Source organism: Sturnira hondurensis, unplaced genomic scaffold, assembly GCF_014824575.4.
Source record: "Sturnira hondurensis isolate 20B ecotype Veracruz unplaced genomic scaffold, ASM1482457v3 Scaffold0010448, whole genome shotgun sequence".
Classification (NCBI taxonomy): Eukaryota; Metazoa; Chordata; class Mammalia; order Chiroptera; family Phyllostomidae; genus Sturnira; species Sturnira hondurensis.
The window spans coordinates 7313395-7326537 of NW_028083079.1; the positions used below are offsets into that span (position 1 = coordinate 7313395).

General features: G+C 46.8%; 1 protein-coding gene across 1 annotated transcript in view; it reads right to left on the reverse strand.

The window, feature by feature from the left end:
* The window catches only part of TTLL11 (tubulin tyrosine ligase like 11), a 193782-nt gene that overhangs the window by 144141 nt on the left and 36498 nt on the right, over positions 1–13143 (reverse strand). Inside the window, exons 2-3 of the mRNA XM_037059200.1 lie at positions 12776–12872; positions 4981–5114 (exon numbers count right to left, since the gene is read on the reverse strand). Of these exons, the coding sequence (XP_036915095.1) occupies positions 4981–5114; positions 12776–12872 (231 nt within the window). The remainder of the gene's footprint in view (positions 1–4980; positions 5115–12775; positions 12873–13143) is intronic.

Sequence of the window (13143 nt, forward strand, 5' to 3'; positions counted from 1 at the left end):
AGAGCTTAGAGGGAAATGTACTGCTTTCATGTTTAAAATCAGTGAACTTAGGTTCCTCTTTAAAACAGCCCTTTATTTTAGAAGGGAAAGAAGAGTAAACCCAAAAGAAATAGGAATAATAAAAATTAGAAATCAATGATATACAAAATGAACAAACAAGAGAGAAAAATAAAAAATCATTAATTGGCTCTTTTAAAAAAGCAAAAAATTAATAACCTCTATTAGACTGATTGTGAAAAAAGTAAACAAAAATTATCAATATCAGCAATGATACATATCTTACAGATCTTAAAAAATAAGGAAATGCTATTTTTCAAAATTTTATTTCAGATTTGACAATTTACATGAAATGGACTAGTTCCTTGAAAGACAAATTACCTATATTTTTAAAAATCAAACTTAACGTATTCTCAGAAAGAAAGCTCCATGCCCAAATATCTTCAATAGTGAATTCAACTATTGAATTCATTTAAGAATGAAACATCAAACACTTAAGAAAGAAATAATACCAGTGTCATATAAAATCTTCAAAAAATAGAAGCAGCATCGGCCAACTCCTTTAATAAGGCTTGGCTGATACCAAACCAAACAAAGACCTGAAATGTCAACCTCTCTCATGATCAAAGACACAACTCCTAACAAAATACCAGCAAGCAGAGGTTAGCAGCATATAAAAAGACTAATACATTNATTAACGTATTCTCAGAAAGAAAGCTCCATGCCCAAATATCTTCAATAGTGAATTCAACTATTGAATTCATTTAAGAATGAAACATCAAACATTTAAGAAAGAAATAATACCAGTGTCATATAAAATCTTCAAAAAATAGAAGCAGCATTGGCCAACTCCTTTAATAAGGCTTGGCTGATACCAAACCAAACAAAGACCTGAAATGTCAACCTCTCTCATGATCAAAGACACAACTCCTAACAAAATACCAGCAAGCAGAGGTTAGCAGCATATAAAAAGACTAATACATTAGAACCAAGCAGGGTTTATACCAGGAATGCAAGCTTAAACATTAAAAAAATTAATCAGTGTGAGTCATCATATTACCAAAATAAAGGAAAAACTCACAATATCTTAATAGATGCAGAAAGACATCTGACAAAATTGAGCACCCACTCATGGTGGAAAACTTTCTGCAACCTACAGAAGACACACCTTCACCCACCTATGAAGGGCATCTGCACACAACCTCTGGTTCACTTCACACGCAACAGTGAAAGGCTGTCTGCTTTCTCCTGAGACTGGGGCCGAGGCAAGGACGTCCGCTCTAGTCACTGCCATCCCACACTATGTACAGGTCCTGGCCCAGTGCAGTTTAACGAGGAAAAGAAATGAAAGGCACACAGATTACAAAGGAAGAAATGGCATATTTATTCACAGATGAATTAATCATACACATAGGAAATCCTAACAATTCTACCAAAAAAGAACTTCTAGAACTAATAAGAAAATCCAGCAAGACCCCATGGTACAAGTTCAAAATTAAAGTCAGTGGGATGTCTAGAACTAGCAACAGATGGTAGGAAAATGAAATTAAAAAATAGCATTTACAGTAGCATAAGAAAGGAAAACACGCAGGGGAAAACTACAAAACACTGCTGAGATAAATAAGGAAGACACAAACAGAGATTGTTTTTGAATTGCCTTTGAATAGACGCTTAATCGCAGCGGTAACTGGGCACCGCTAGCGTGTCCACTGTCTCCAGACTGACCCGCAGATCCAAGGCGATGCCAGAATCCATCTGTGGAGATGGAACAGACTGATTGGAAAACTGACCTGGAAATGCAAAAGGCCTGTAGTGGCCAGATGGTTCTGAGGACACACTAAGCAGAGAGACCGGCACTACTGGTTTCAAGACCGACTGTAAAGCCCGAGCTTCACTAGCAGAACAGGGGAGTGGAACGAAACAGAGTCTGTAAACAGGCCAAAACACGGATGACCCACTGATTTTTCCACAAAGATGCTGAGGTAATTCAATGGAAGATGGACGACCATTTTAACAAAAGGTGCTGACGCTGGAATACCCACACAGAAAATAGCCAGTTTCGACCCCAATCTCATACCACACACAAAAAACAACTTGAAATGGATCTTAGAGCTCAGTGTAAAACTTCTAGGAAAGAAACACAAAGCATAGAATCTTCATAACCTTTAATTAGGCAAAGATGTCTTAGATATCACACAAAAGCACACACTATTAAAAATGATAAATTAAACCATCAAAATTAATAACTTGCTCTTCCAAAGACAGTTAAGAATGAAAATTCAAGGTTAAGACTGAAAAGTGGGAGGAAATATCACAATACATATACAAATGCATCACGACACACACAAAAGTCTTGTACACAGAGCTTACAAAGAACTCACAACTTAACAGTAAAATACTAACAAAAATGAGCAAAAATTTTGAATAGACGCTTAATGAGAAATATTCGGCCCTGGCTGGTGTAGCTCAGTGGATTGAGCATGGGCCTGTGAAGCAAAGAGTCACTGGTTCGATTCCCAGTCAGGACACATGCCTGGGTTGCAGGCCAGGTCCCAGCAGGGGACGCACAAGAGACAACCATACATTGCTGTTTCTCTCCCTCTCTCCTTCCCTTCCCCTCTAAAGAGAAATAAATAAAATCTTTAAAAATATACATTCGGACAGAAAAAAGCATAGGAAAAGATGCTCAACATCTAGACATCCAGGAAGTTATAAATTAAAACCATTAAGAGCTGCGACTACACGTCTCCCAGAAGGTCTAAAATCTGACCGACTAACAGAACCAAGGACTGGCCATGCTGTGGGATGAGCAGAACTCCTGGGTGCTGCCTGTGGCAGTGCGAAGTGTTACAACCACTCTGGAAAATGGCCTGGCCACTTCTTACAAAGTCAGACACACACCTACCTCACGCTCAACACTCTTCCTGCTGCCCCAGTTCCTATATACACGGTTAGTCCGGGCAGCTTTACTGGAGATACCCCCACACCAGAGACGACCCTAATGCCCATTGACGGGGGAGTGGATAAACAAACTGCGATATAGTCACACAATGGAACACTCCTCACCGAAAAAATACCAACTACTGACATGCCCAACGAACATGGGTGAATGTCAAAAAATGTAAATCTGAAAGAAAAAAGAAGACCCAGAGAAGTACATACTAGAGAGTTCCATGCATATGAGCTTCCTGAACAGGCCGAACCAATCTGCGGTGAGAATGTAGACCAGCAGCAGCCCAGAGCAGGTCCCAGATGAGTCCCAGAGGAACTTTTGGGAAATGATGGAAACCCCCTTCTCATTTACCTGATTTCAAAGGCGCGGCTGGAATCCCACTGAAATTTAGCCTTGCAAAATCGTCAGAGAAAGACTTGTAGAAATGGGAAGGGAAGGTGGGAGCAGAACCACACAAGTGGGAAATTGAGGGGTCAGTATGGGGAACAGCCGACAGTTCACTTTATTTTTAAAAATTAACCTAATTGAAAGATAATTTGCATATACTAAAGTGCAGTCATTTGAACTTCATGTTCTGATGAACTTTGGGAGATGAATAGACCCATGTGACCCATCATCCCATCGAGAGCTTCCTTTCAAAAAATTACCACTTGAAGCTCTTTTGGTGTCTTACAAGTTATAATTTTATTACAAGTTTCATGATTTACTACTAAAAACCAAAATAACCTGCAGGCAATAAAACAGGCTATAAAAACACAGGCCTTGAAATCAGCTCCAAGTCTAAATCCCATTCCTCAAGCAAGTCACTGAATTTCTCAAAACCTCAGTTTCCTCATCTGTAAAGTGGGGATAATAATATTGATACAATCAACTTTACTGTGAGGACTAGAAGAAATAATGTTACTCTTGCAGCAATAATGTTACAATGCAGGGGACCCAGCAGGACTGGTCAGTGGGGTCGCCCACACCACGGTTTGGCGGGTACTTGTCACCACCCTCGGAGGCGTGAGATGGGCCGTGGAGCCCACGGACAAAGGCTTTGAAACAATCCTAACTGCAACCATTGAAAGACTAACCACAACGACAATTCCAAATTCAGCCTCCCCGCTGGTTCTGTTTCACAATCATGGTGAAATATCCAAAGTATTTCATGCTCAGATATATTGCTGTGATATGGAATGGGTGGCTTGAAAATTGACTCTGGAACAAATTTAAAGCAGGACACTTGAAAGGGTCCCCCGTCCCACGGTCTGGTAGACCTAGCCCCTGGCCCCGAGACAGAGCCCAACCTCCCCCTTTCACACCAGGAGATGCTGGGGAGACCACACCTTCAGATTCACCTGTTCAGTCCCAGGCCCCTGGTGGGCTCAGCCACCTGTCCCAGCTGTCTCTTTGGCTCCCCAAACACTGACCCCGGGGTTGCAGCTCCAATGTCAGCGTCCGAACTGTCTCTTCGTGTCAACACCCACTTCTTCAGTTCACCGACCTGTCGCCCTACCTGTTCTACTCCCCAATCTGCCCTGAGGACTGCCAANGTGATATGGAATGGGTGGCTTGAAAATTGACTCTGGAACAAATTTAAAGCAGGACACTTGAAAGGGTCCCCCGTCCCACGGTCTGGTAGACCTAGCCCCTGGCCCCGAGACGGAGCCCAACCTCCCCCTTTCACACCAGGAGATGCTGGGGAGACCACACCTTCAGATTCACCTGTTCAGTCCCAGTCCCCTCGTGGGCTCAGCCACCTGTCCCAGCTGTCTCTTTGGCTCCCCAAACGCTGACCCCGGGGTTGCAGCTCCAATGTCAGCGTCCGAACTGTCTCTTCGTGTCAACACCCACTTCTTCAGTTCACCGACCTGTCGCCCTACCTGTTCAACTCCCCAATCTGCCCTGAGGACTGCCAACACCTACTGTGCCCCACCCAACAGTCCCGGGGCCAGCCTCGGCTTCCCGGGGACCCCTTGCCCCAGCGCCCAGGACACGGTTGCAACCGCAGTATAATTCCCGGGCCACGGTGATGGAGCGGCGTGTACCTGAGCGGCAAAGAGCTGGAATTCGTCAGGCAGAATCCAGGAGCGGGGGTAGAAGTTGTACTCCTCGGGGAAGAGGCTCTGCATGATTCTCACGGCTCTGCTCAGAGTGATTTTCCGCACCATCTCCGTCATGCCTGGGGAAGAGAGAGCCGTTAGGCTTTCGCAACATGGGCCGCCCGCTGTAAAACGGCCATTACCTGGGACTTCTACAAACACCTAACGACACAGTCGCTTATTCAGGCAGGATTCAAAAAAGGTACGGAGTGCTCCCCACAGGGGTGACCCATGGTTTGGAAAGACCTACCAAATCAACAAAAAACTGGAGGTAATAGGTGATTTTTTTTTCCTATAAAAATGAGACATCAACTTGAAGGAATGAGTTTCCACCTAGCTTATTATTACGTTCTTTGTCAGCCCCCTAGACAATGAATAAAGAGAAGCATTACATCTCACACTTAAAATTTCATATCTTTTTAAAAATTTGGGGCCACCATACATATTTCTGGGGTTCCTTCTGTCCTGCACCCTAGAGAACATTATCTAGTGGACTCTGCTTACATTATGAGAAGCTTAATTAAGTTGCTTTGTTTTAACCTTTTATGAGTATTAAAGGTACAAAATGGAAAAATATACGCCTTTCCACATAAAATCTGTCTCTTTGAAATGAGGACAGGAACTGGAAAAGATATCATAGCACAGTTGATAATCTCGGGGAGGGGGAACAGAATTCATAGGAGCCCTTTGGTTGGAAGTATCGGCACCGACTCAGATCAGATCATTAACTTATCCAGAGGGGACTGAAATGCCTTACTTGGAAAACATCTGAAAAGAATGGGGAACTTTTTTCTGGTCATATCTTTAATAACTCTGACAAGAGAAGAAACTGAGTGTTTACCTTGGCAAATTTTAAGTAATTCATTTGCATTATAGCATGTTTCTTTGTTAAAGCAAATATCACCGCTAAAAACCGGGACTGAGCGCAGCTTTCACCCCAAGGAGCCACATGCTCCCGTCACCGACGCTGGGACTTTGCTTAGCGAAGGTATTTTTAACAGAAAGAACAAAGTTCCGTGTCAGCCCGGCAGGTCCGAATTATCTCACCTCCCAGATGAGGGTGAACGAGGTTTCTCTCAACGCCCCTGTTCGGGAAGCAAAGGGCAAACACGGGAGGATGAAGGTTTTAAAAACCTACTTCTTGCTTCCCTCTGCACACTTAAAAGAGCAATAAATCTAAAGATTGGAGCTTCAAGACTGTCAATGCCCTGGTTCTTAGTTCTTATTTAGAAGGATATAGAGAAGGATTAAGTAAGAAGTAAAGAAGCTTAAAAGTACTAATAAACTATGCTCTCACGTGGACTCTTCAATATCACTATAAATAAACAAGTAAATAAACTCACTGAAGACACCATTCTGAGCTTCCCAGAGATCAGAATGGATTAGGAAAACCGTAGCTATTCCTTTTTATTCCCCCATGAAATTAGAAATTTGGAGTTATACACACTGGAGCTGAATGAGAAACACACTTTCAACTTTCTCGGAAACTTTTTACTTGTGTCTGGCAAGGATTTTAATTACAGTTTTAAATGAAAACTTGCCATATAGTTTTAAACACCTCACATCAAATAGATGCCGCCTCCTGACCAGAGCGCTGTGGTATTTCCTGTACTTTAACGGAGTTGTGACAGGGAAGCTTCCAAGACCCCGCAGCAGGTCAGAGGGACACACACAACACCGAGAGAGAAGTGCTGTGGGAACAGGAGCACAGTCTGCATGTTCCAGAAAAGCTTCGTGAAAATCAAGGTCCAGCGAATTAACTGAATACTCATCATTGATCTGCAATGGCTCCTTTCGAGGTGTGGAGCAGCGGGCCCCACACAGGCTCACAGATCCATTTCCAAGGTTACCTTTGTGTCTGTCTCCAGGATGCTCTCTACTGAAAACAGCCAACTTCAGAAGCAGCCCTAGAAGCCAGTGGCTGCTTTTCCCAGACACTTCCAGCCTGCCTGCCGTAGGCAGCTCAGCTCTATCGCCACCTGGACACCTGTCTGCAGAAGGCACCTGTGTAGACCTCCCCCAACCCACTGCCCACCAAAGACTTGTTGCCCCACCACATCTTGGCTATGTTGGCACCCACTGCTGCCCAGGAGAATGCCTCCCACCCTTCACTGGACCCCACAAGGAAGCTACTGGCATCCCCACCTCTGACAGGGGCTCAGAGACAGGTGTGGGGCATGCCACCTGCTCTCAGTAAGACGCTGACAAGAGCACCTGGCCTTCTAGCTGAGCCCATGTTCCCAAAGTACGTGCACAGGAAGGTCATGGCCAGGCTCTGTCGGCTCCAGACTCCACCTCTCTTCTCCAAGCAGCTGCAGCACCTGACCCCACCTGTGACCCCTGCCCTGGGCTCTGGGACCCATCTGACCTGAGATGGCAGCTCTAGGTCTAACACCAGCTCCCCTCAAGATTGGTAGCAAGGCAATCTTTGACCCCAACTTTGTAGTCCAATTAAATAAGGAGGATTTGAACTGTTTTTCTGAGGCTCCACCACTTTGTCCCCAAATTTTGGAAACCTGTCTTTTGTCCCTGGTACCTGAGTGGGCAGACTTAGCAACGCCTCTGCCTTGTTCTCTCCAATGCTCCTTCCCTGCTTCCCCCACGTCTACCCTGCGAGAACGGGACTCCTCCCATCTGTGACTTCTGCATCCACTAACAGGTTCTTTGGAGCCTGGCTGCCCGCCTGGGGTCCTCATCAAGGCCTGTCCCTAGACGCCCCTGTTTGGGCAGTTCCCCTATCGACTGGGAAAACCCCCTCTTCAGGCTGGAGCTTCTCACACCAGAGCCTGCCTCCTGCCCCTCCCTCAGGGCCTTGTTTCTGCTCCACCGAAGCCTCAGGCCTCCAGGGTCTCATCCTGTGTGGAGCCACCCAAGAAGGTAACAGCTTGATCCTTGGGCTCAAAAAAAAAAAAAAAAAACCAACCAAGAATGAAATATAATCTGAGCTGCTTTGGAAGCATTATTCAACACAAATATCGTTTATAACAAAAACACATTATAGTCCGTAGGCAGCACACAATACATTCCGATCCAGCCTCCTCTCTCCAATCCCATCACCACCAGTAAGTTCACTTTTGCTTGGATGCTGCAGCAGCCTTTTAGCTCTCTCTCCACCTCGTCTCCCAGTCTCCTACCCCCTTCCAGTGCACCCCCTTCTGGCTGACCTTTCTAAAACCCAAGCTGTCCCATGTCGCTCTCTGGATTAAAAATTCTTCAGTGGCTTTCCATGACCTTTGTCCCTGCCCATTACCCTTGACCCTTTCTTTTTTTTTTTTTAATATATTTTATTGATTATACCATTACAGTTGTTCTATTCCCCCCCTTCAATCCCTTCCACCGGCACCCTCCCTCCCCCACCATTCTGCCCCCCCTTAGTTTATAACCACGTGTCTCAAGTTCTTTGGATTCTATATTTCCCCCACTATTCTTGCCCTCCCCCCTATCTATTTTCTACCTACCATCTATGCTATTTTCTGTGCCTTCTCCCCCCTTCTCCCCCTCCCACTCCCCTGTTTCTAACCCTCCATGTGTTCTTCATTTCTATGGTTCCACTCCTGATCTAGCTGTCCTCTTGGTTTGCTTTTGTTTTAGGTGTGGTTGTTAATAACTGTGTGTTTGCTGTCCTTTCACTGTTCATATTTTTCATCTTCTTTTTCTTATATAAGTCCCTTTAGCATTTCATATAATAAGGGCTTGGTGATGATGAACTCCTTGAACTTGACCTTATCTGAGAAGCACTTTATCTGTCCTTCCATTCTAAATGAAAGTTTTGCTGGATAAAGCAATCTTGGCTGTAGGTCTTTGGATTTCATGACTTGGAATACTTCTTTCCAGCCCCTTCTTGCCTGTAAGGTCTCTTTTGAGAAATCCGCTGACAGTCTGATGGGTACTCCTTTGTAGGTGACTGTCCCCTTATCCCTTGCTGCTTCTAGGATTCTCTCCTTCATTTTGGTCTTGGCTAATGTAATTATGATGTGCCTTGGTGTGTTCCTTCTTGGGTCCAACTTCTTTGGCACTCTCTGAGCTTCCTGGATTTCCTGGAAGTCTATTTCCTTTGCCAGACTGGGGAAGTTCTCCTTTATTATTTGTTCAAATACGTTTTCCACTCGTGGCTGTTTCTTTCCCCCTTCTGGTACCCCTATAATTCGGATGTTGGAACGTTTAAAGATGTCCTGGAGGTTCCTAAGCCTCTCCTCATTTTTTTGAATTCTCATTTCTTCATTCCTTTCTGGTGGGATGTTTTGTTCTTCCTTCTGGTCCATTCCATTGATTTGAGTCCCCGTTTCCTTTCCATCACTATTGGTTTCCTGTGCATCTCCCTTCATTTCAATTAGTTTAGCCTTCATATGTTCCTCTAATTTGTAACTTTGTTCCTCTAATTTGTGACTATAATCTACCAGTTCTGTGAGCATCCTGATAAATAGTGTCCTGAATTGTGCTTCTGAGAGGCTGGCAATTTCTCGGTCGCTTAGAGTTATTGGCTCTGGGACTTTGAGTTCTTCTTGTGCCATCTTTCGGGTTGTTCGTGCCTGTTCCATAGCAGGATCAGAGCCCTAAAGTGTTCACTAGAGCAGGGCAACTAAGTCGCTGGGTTGTGACGTTGTATGTGGGGGCGGGGTCAAAGAGGGACAATGGCTCTCACTGGTATTGCAGGGCAACTAAGTCGCTGGGTTGTGACGCTGTATGTGGGGGCGGGGTCAAAGAGGGACTATGGCGTCCTGTCCGCCGCCTGCCGCCACGGCCCTCACCGGTGCCGCAGTTGCTGCCGTCACCGGGCCCACGCGTTTCGTCCCACTGCACGCGAGTGTGCCACCGCCGTCAGCCCTCGCCCCCTGGGGCCTGCGTGGTCTGTCTCACTGTGCGCGAATATGCGCCCGCGGTCTGCCCCGCACCCCAACTGGTTCCCGTCTGCCTGCGCGCCTGGGTCGGGGGCCCTGTCCTGCCCGACCCTGCTCGCTGCTGGCTCCGCCCCTCTTACCGTCCCGTTGAACGGTTAGATGTAGTCGGACTTCCGTATAATTCAATTTTCTGTCCTTTGGTTGTGTCTTTGTTTCTCCAAACCTTTGTTTTATTCAAACTTGGTTGTGGGAGAAGGCACAGTGTTTCCACCTATGCCTCCATCTTGGTGGAAGTCTATGAGTGCTCCCCTTGACCTTTCTAACCACCGTGGACCACTTGCCCTCCTCTGAGTGGGCTGTGTGCTCAGTCTAATCTTGGCACCAGCTCTGCCCCCTTGTTTTGCATTAGGTTCAGTCCCATCCACCCCCGGGGGCTCCAAGCATTCTGAGGTCGATCTTCCCCAGCATCTCTCACCCTGCCTGTCCCCCAAGCAAATCTGGACAAGGTCACATGCCCTTGGTCCAAACTCCCACAGCATCCCAAGCTTCCTCTGGCATAGCACGAATTTTGTATTACACTTCCCTCCCTACATGCCTTTCTCTTTGTGTGCCCTCGGCCCAAACCAGTGCCTGCCAGATGGCTGCCTGTGGGTCCCTCCCTGGACCCAGCCACCCTTTAAAGTTCCCTCCCCAGGGCAGGCTCTCAGGCACCACCCACCACATGCTGTCAACATCTCAGACCCTGAAACTCACCAAAAGGCTGTGGTTTGTAAGCTAAGAACGGACAGTTCTGGACTTCGAGACATATCTAAATCGGATTATTTTTATAGAAAGTCTTCATTCATTGGTTAAGATATAATAACATTGGAAGGAAACTGCCCATTGAAAAGCAGCTAAATGCTAATGTGCTGGCATAAACTAAATAAATTATTTCCATGAGCACATCTGAAAGTTTCCCGTTCATTCAATGTGGGAAGTGTTTATACTTGCCTGGCGTGTCCACTGGGACTTAGTGCAAGTCACATCCCGTGTGTATGAAATGCATGCTTTAAATAACAGGACACGTGAGAGAAGACAAGCCCGGGCCCAAACTGGAGCAGAAGGACAGGCTGTCCTGCACTTGCCCGCTGCTGAGGATGGCCATCTTTCTCGGAGCAGAGGCCGTGGCCACACCGCAACTCTGCCCGCAGGTTCGAGGGCCGGCTGTGTCATTAGCGCTAATTAGCTGCTGCCAGTCAAGTGGAAATTACATGTTCTGATCACCAGCACGCGGACCATGGGATGGAGCAGACTTGCTGCTTTGAGGTGAGTATTCCTGTCACCTCTCACGAAACCTGTCCTGTGGGGGCATTTTTCCCTGTTTCTAATCTGTGCTCTGAATGCACAGTCACAGCTAGACTCTCTTCCTTCTCTCGGCGTTAGACGAGGCACGGGCAGAGGGGAAAACATGAGTGAAGCCTCACTGGATGATTCACGTCTTAGGGACTCTGCTCATTCAAAGCATTGTTCTCTTTCAAATTATGTTCTCCTGACGTCCCAGTGAGCCCGTCAGTGGCACTGAAAAGTCACCTTTTCTGAGCAAGATAGAGAAAATAACAGCTATCCCATGAAGCTGTGCGCACAAACCCTGGCTGCGAGCACCACTCTCGTCCCGTAACAAAACCCTCTCCTTCTCTAAGGACCAGCTCGACCCTGGGTTAATTTTCTAGCTCCGTTTCCCTGGAAACGAATAAAGTGGAAAGTTAGCTGTGCTACTAGAAAACAGAGCACATGGTTAAAACGACCCCTGATCGGCAAACTGCATACATACCTGGTAGGAAGCCAGAGCTCCGGGCTTTCCCCGAGTGTGGTGATGCCTGTCACTGAGCAGGACCCTGGCGGGGACCCTGGAAGCTACACTATGGAGTAGCTCCACCAGACACTGGCTCCTTCGGGCTGTCTCAGCTTAGACAGATGGACGTGCACCAACCTGGGCCTTGTCTCCTTGCCCCCGAGCTCACACCTGAGGGGACAGACACTAGCCCCCGGAACCCTTGAGAAGACTCCACTGGAGAAAAAGGCCTGACACTGACCAGTGGGCAACCCCTGTCCCCTGCCCTGTATTCTTCTAAGTCTGTCTGAGCCACGTGTGGCTGGGGGCAATTTGTTCGCTCAGTTGAAAACTCCCGGGCAGATGGGGCACCACCAGCCAGTGTATGGATATCAGGTGTTCTGAGGGGTGTTTTCTTACAGATTCGGCATGGACTGCCGAAGAAAAAAAAATAGATTGATTCCCCTTTTTAAAACAAGCATACACAGTATAATGCTGAGAGAAAAGATCTCCTATCAGGCAACACACTCGGACTGAAACTATGAAAAAATGATACATAATCGTGGTTGAGGTTTGGGAGGCCACATGGAAACATCTGTACCGTGGTTTTGCTAAATGAGGGATGGGATTCAGGGCGATGAGCTTTTTAAAAATTACCGTATCATAACATGCTTTGAACCGCATGTTAAAGTTTCTGAAAACCAGCGGAAGACCCTTGGGCTGTGCTCAGACCCAGCTTACCCAACGTCCCCTGCCCCCAGCACTTCCACTCACCGGAAGCGCCCCTCTGCACTTAGCCATTAAAAAGAAGGAACAGCAATCACCAAGAAGAGGGTGGCAGAGGTTAAAAAAAATGAACAGGCAGAGGGGGAGGCTGGGAGTGGGGTGAGCGGGTACCGTAAAGGGTCAGCCGTGCCCCGTTTCCAGGCCGAGGCCCCTGCCACGGTGGTGGCACCACGGCAGAGTGTGGCAGCCAGTCCCAGTTAAAAGGCCCAAGTCTGCTCTCAAAGCATGTCCTGTTCCTGAAGACAGGTGCGCCCCAGACTCAGCCCTGGAAACACCTGTACACGCCAACAGCAGCAGCAGCGGATACCTGGGAACTTGTTCACTTGACCGGAGTATATGTCACTGTCGTGAAACGAAACACCGTGCCAGTAGATGTCACATGGCAAGCGTCGGCCAAAAGGGAACTAGAAGAAAGAGAAAAAACGTGACTCATAACAAGCAAGACGAGTGGCAACCACACCGATGTCCGCTGTGCACACATGCCCAGCGCCCTGGCACACCTCACGCACGTCGGTTCCTACAGTGAGCGGCTGAGGTTGCTGACCCTCTTTCCCATTTCACAGGAGAAGAAATGGGCTAAGCAGTTTGCTCAGGGTCACAACCAGGGAGGGGTGCGGTTCTGAGTCTGTGTGGCAGGAACTACGCTAACAACTTTACCCTTCCATTTTAATACAC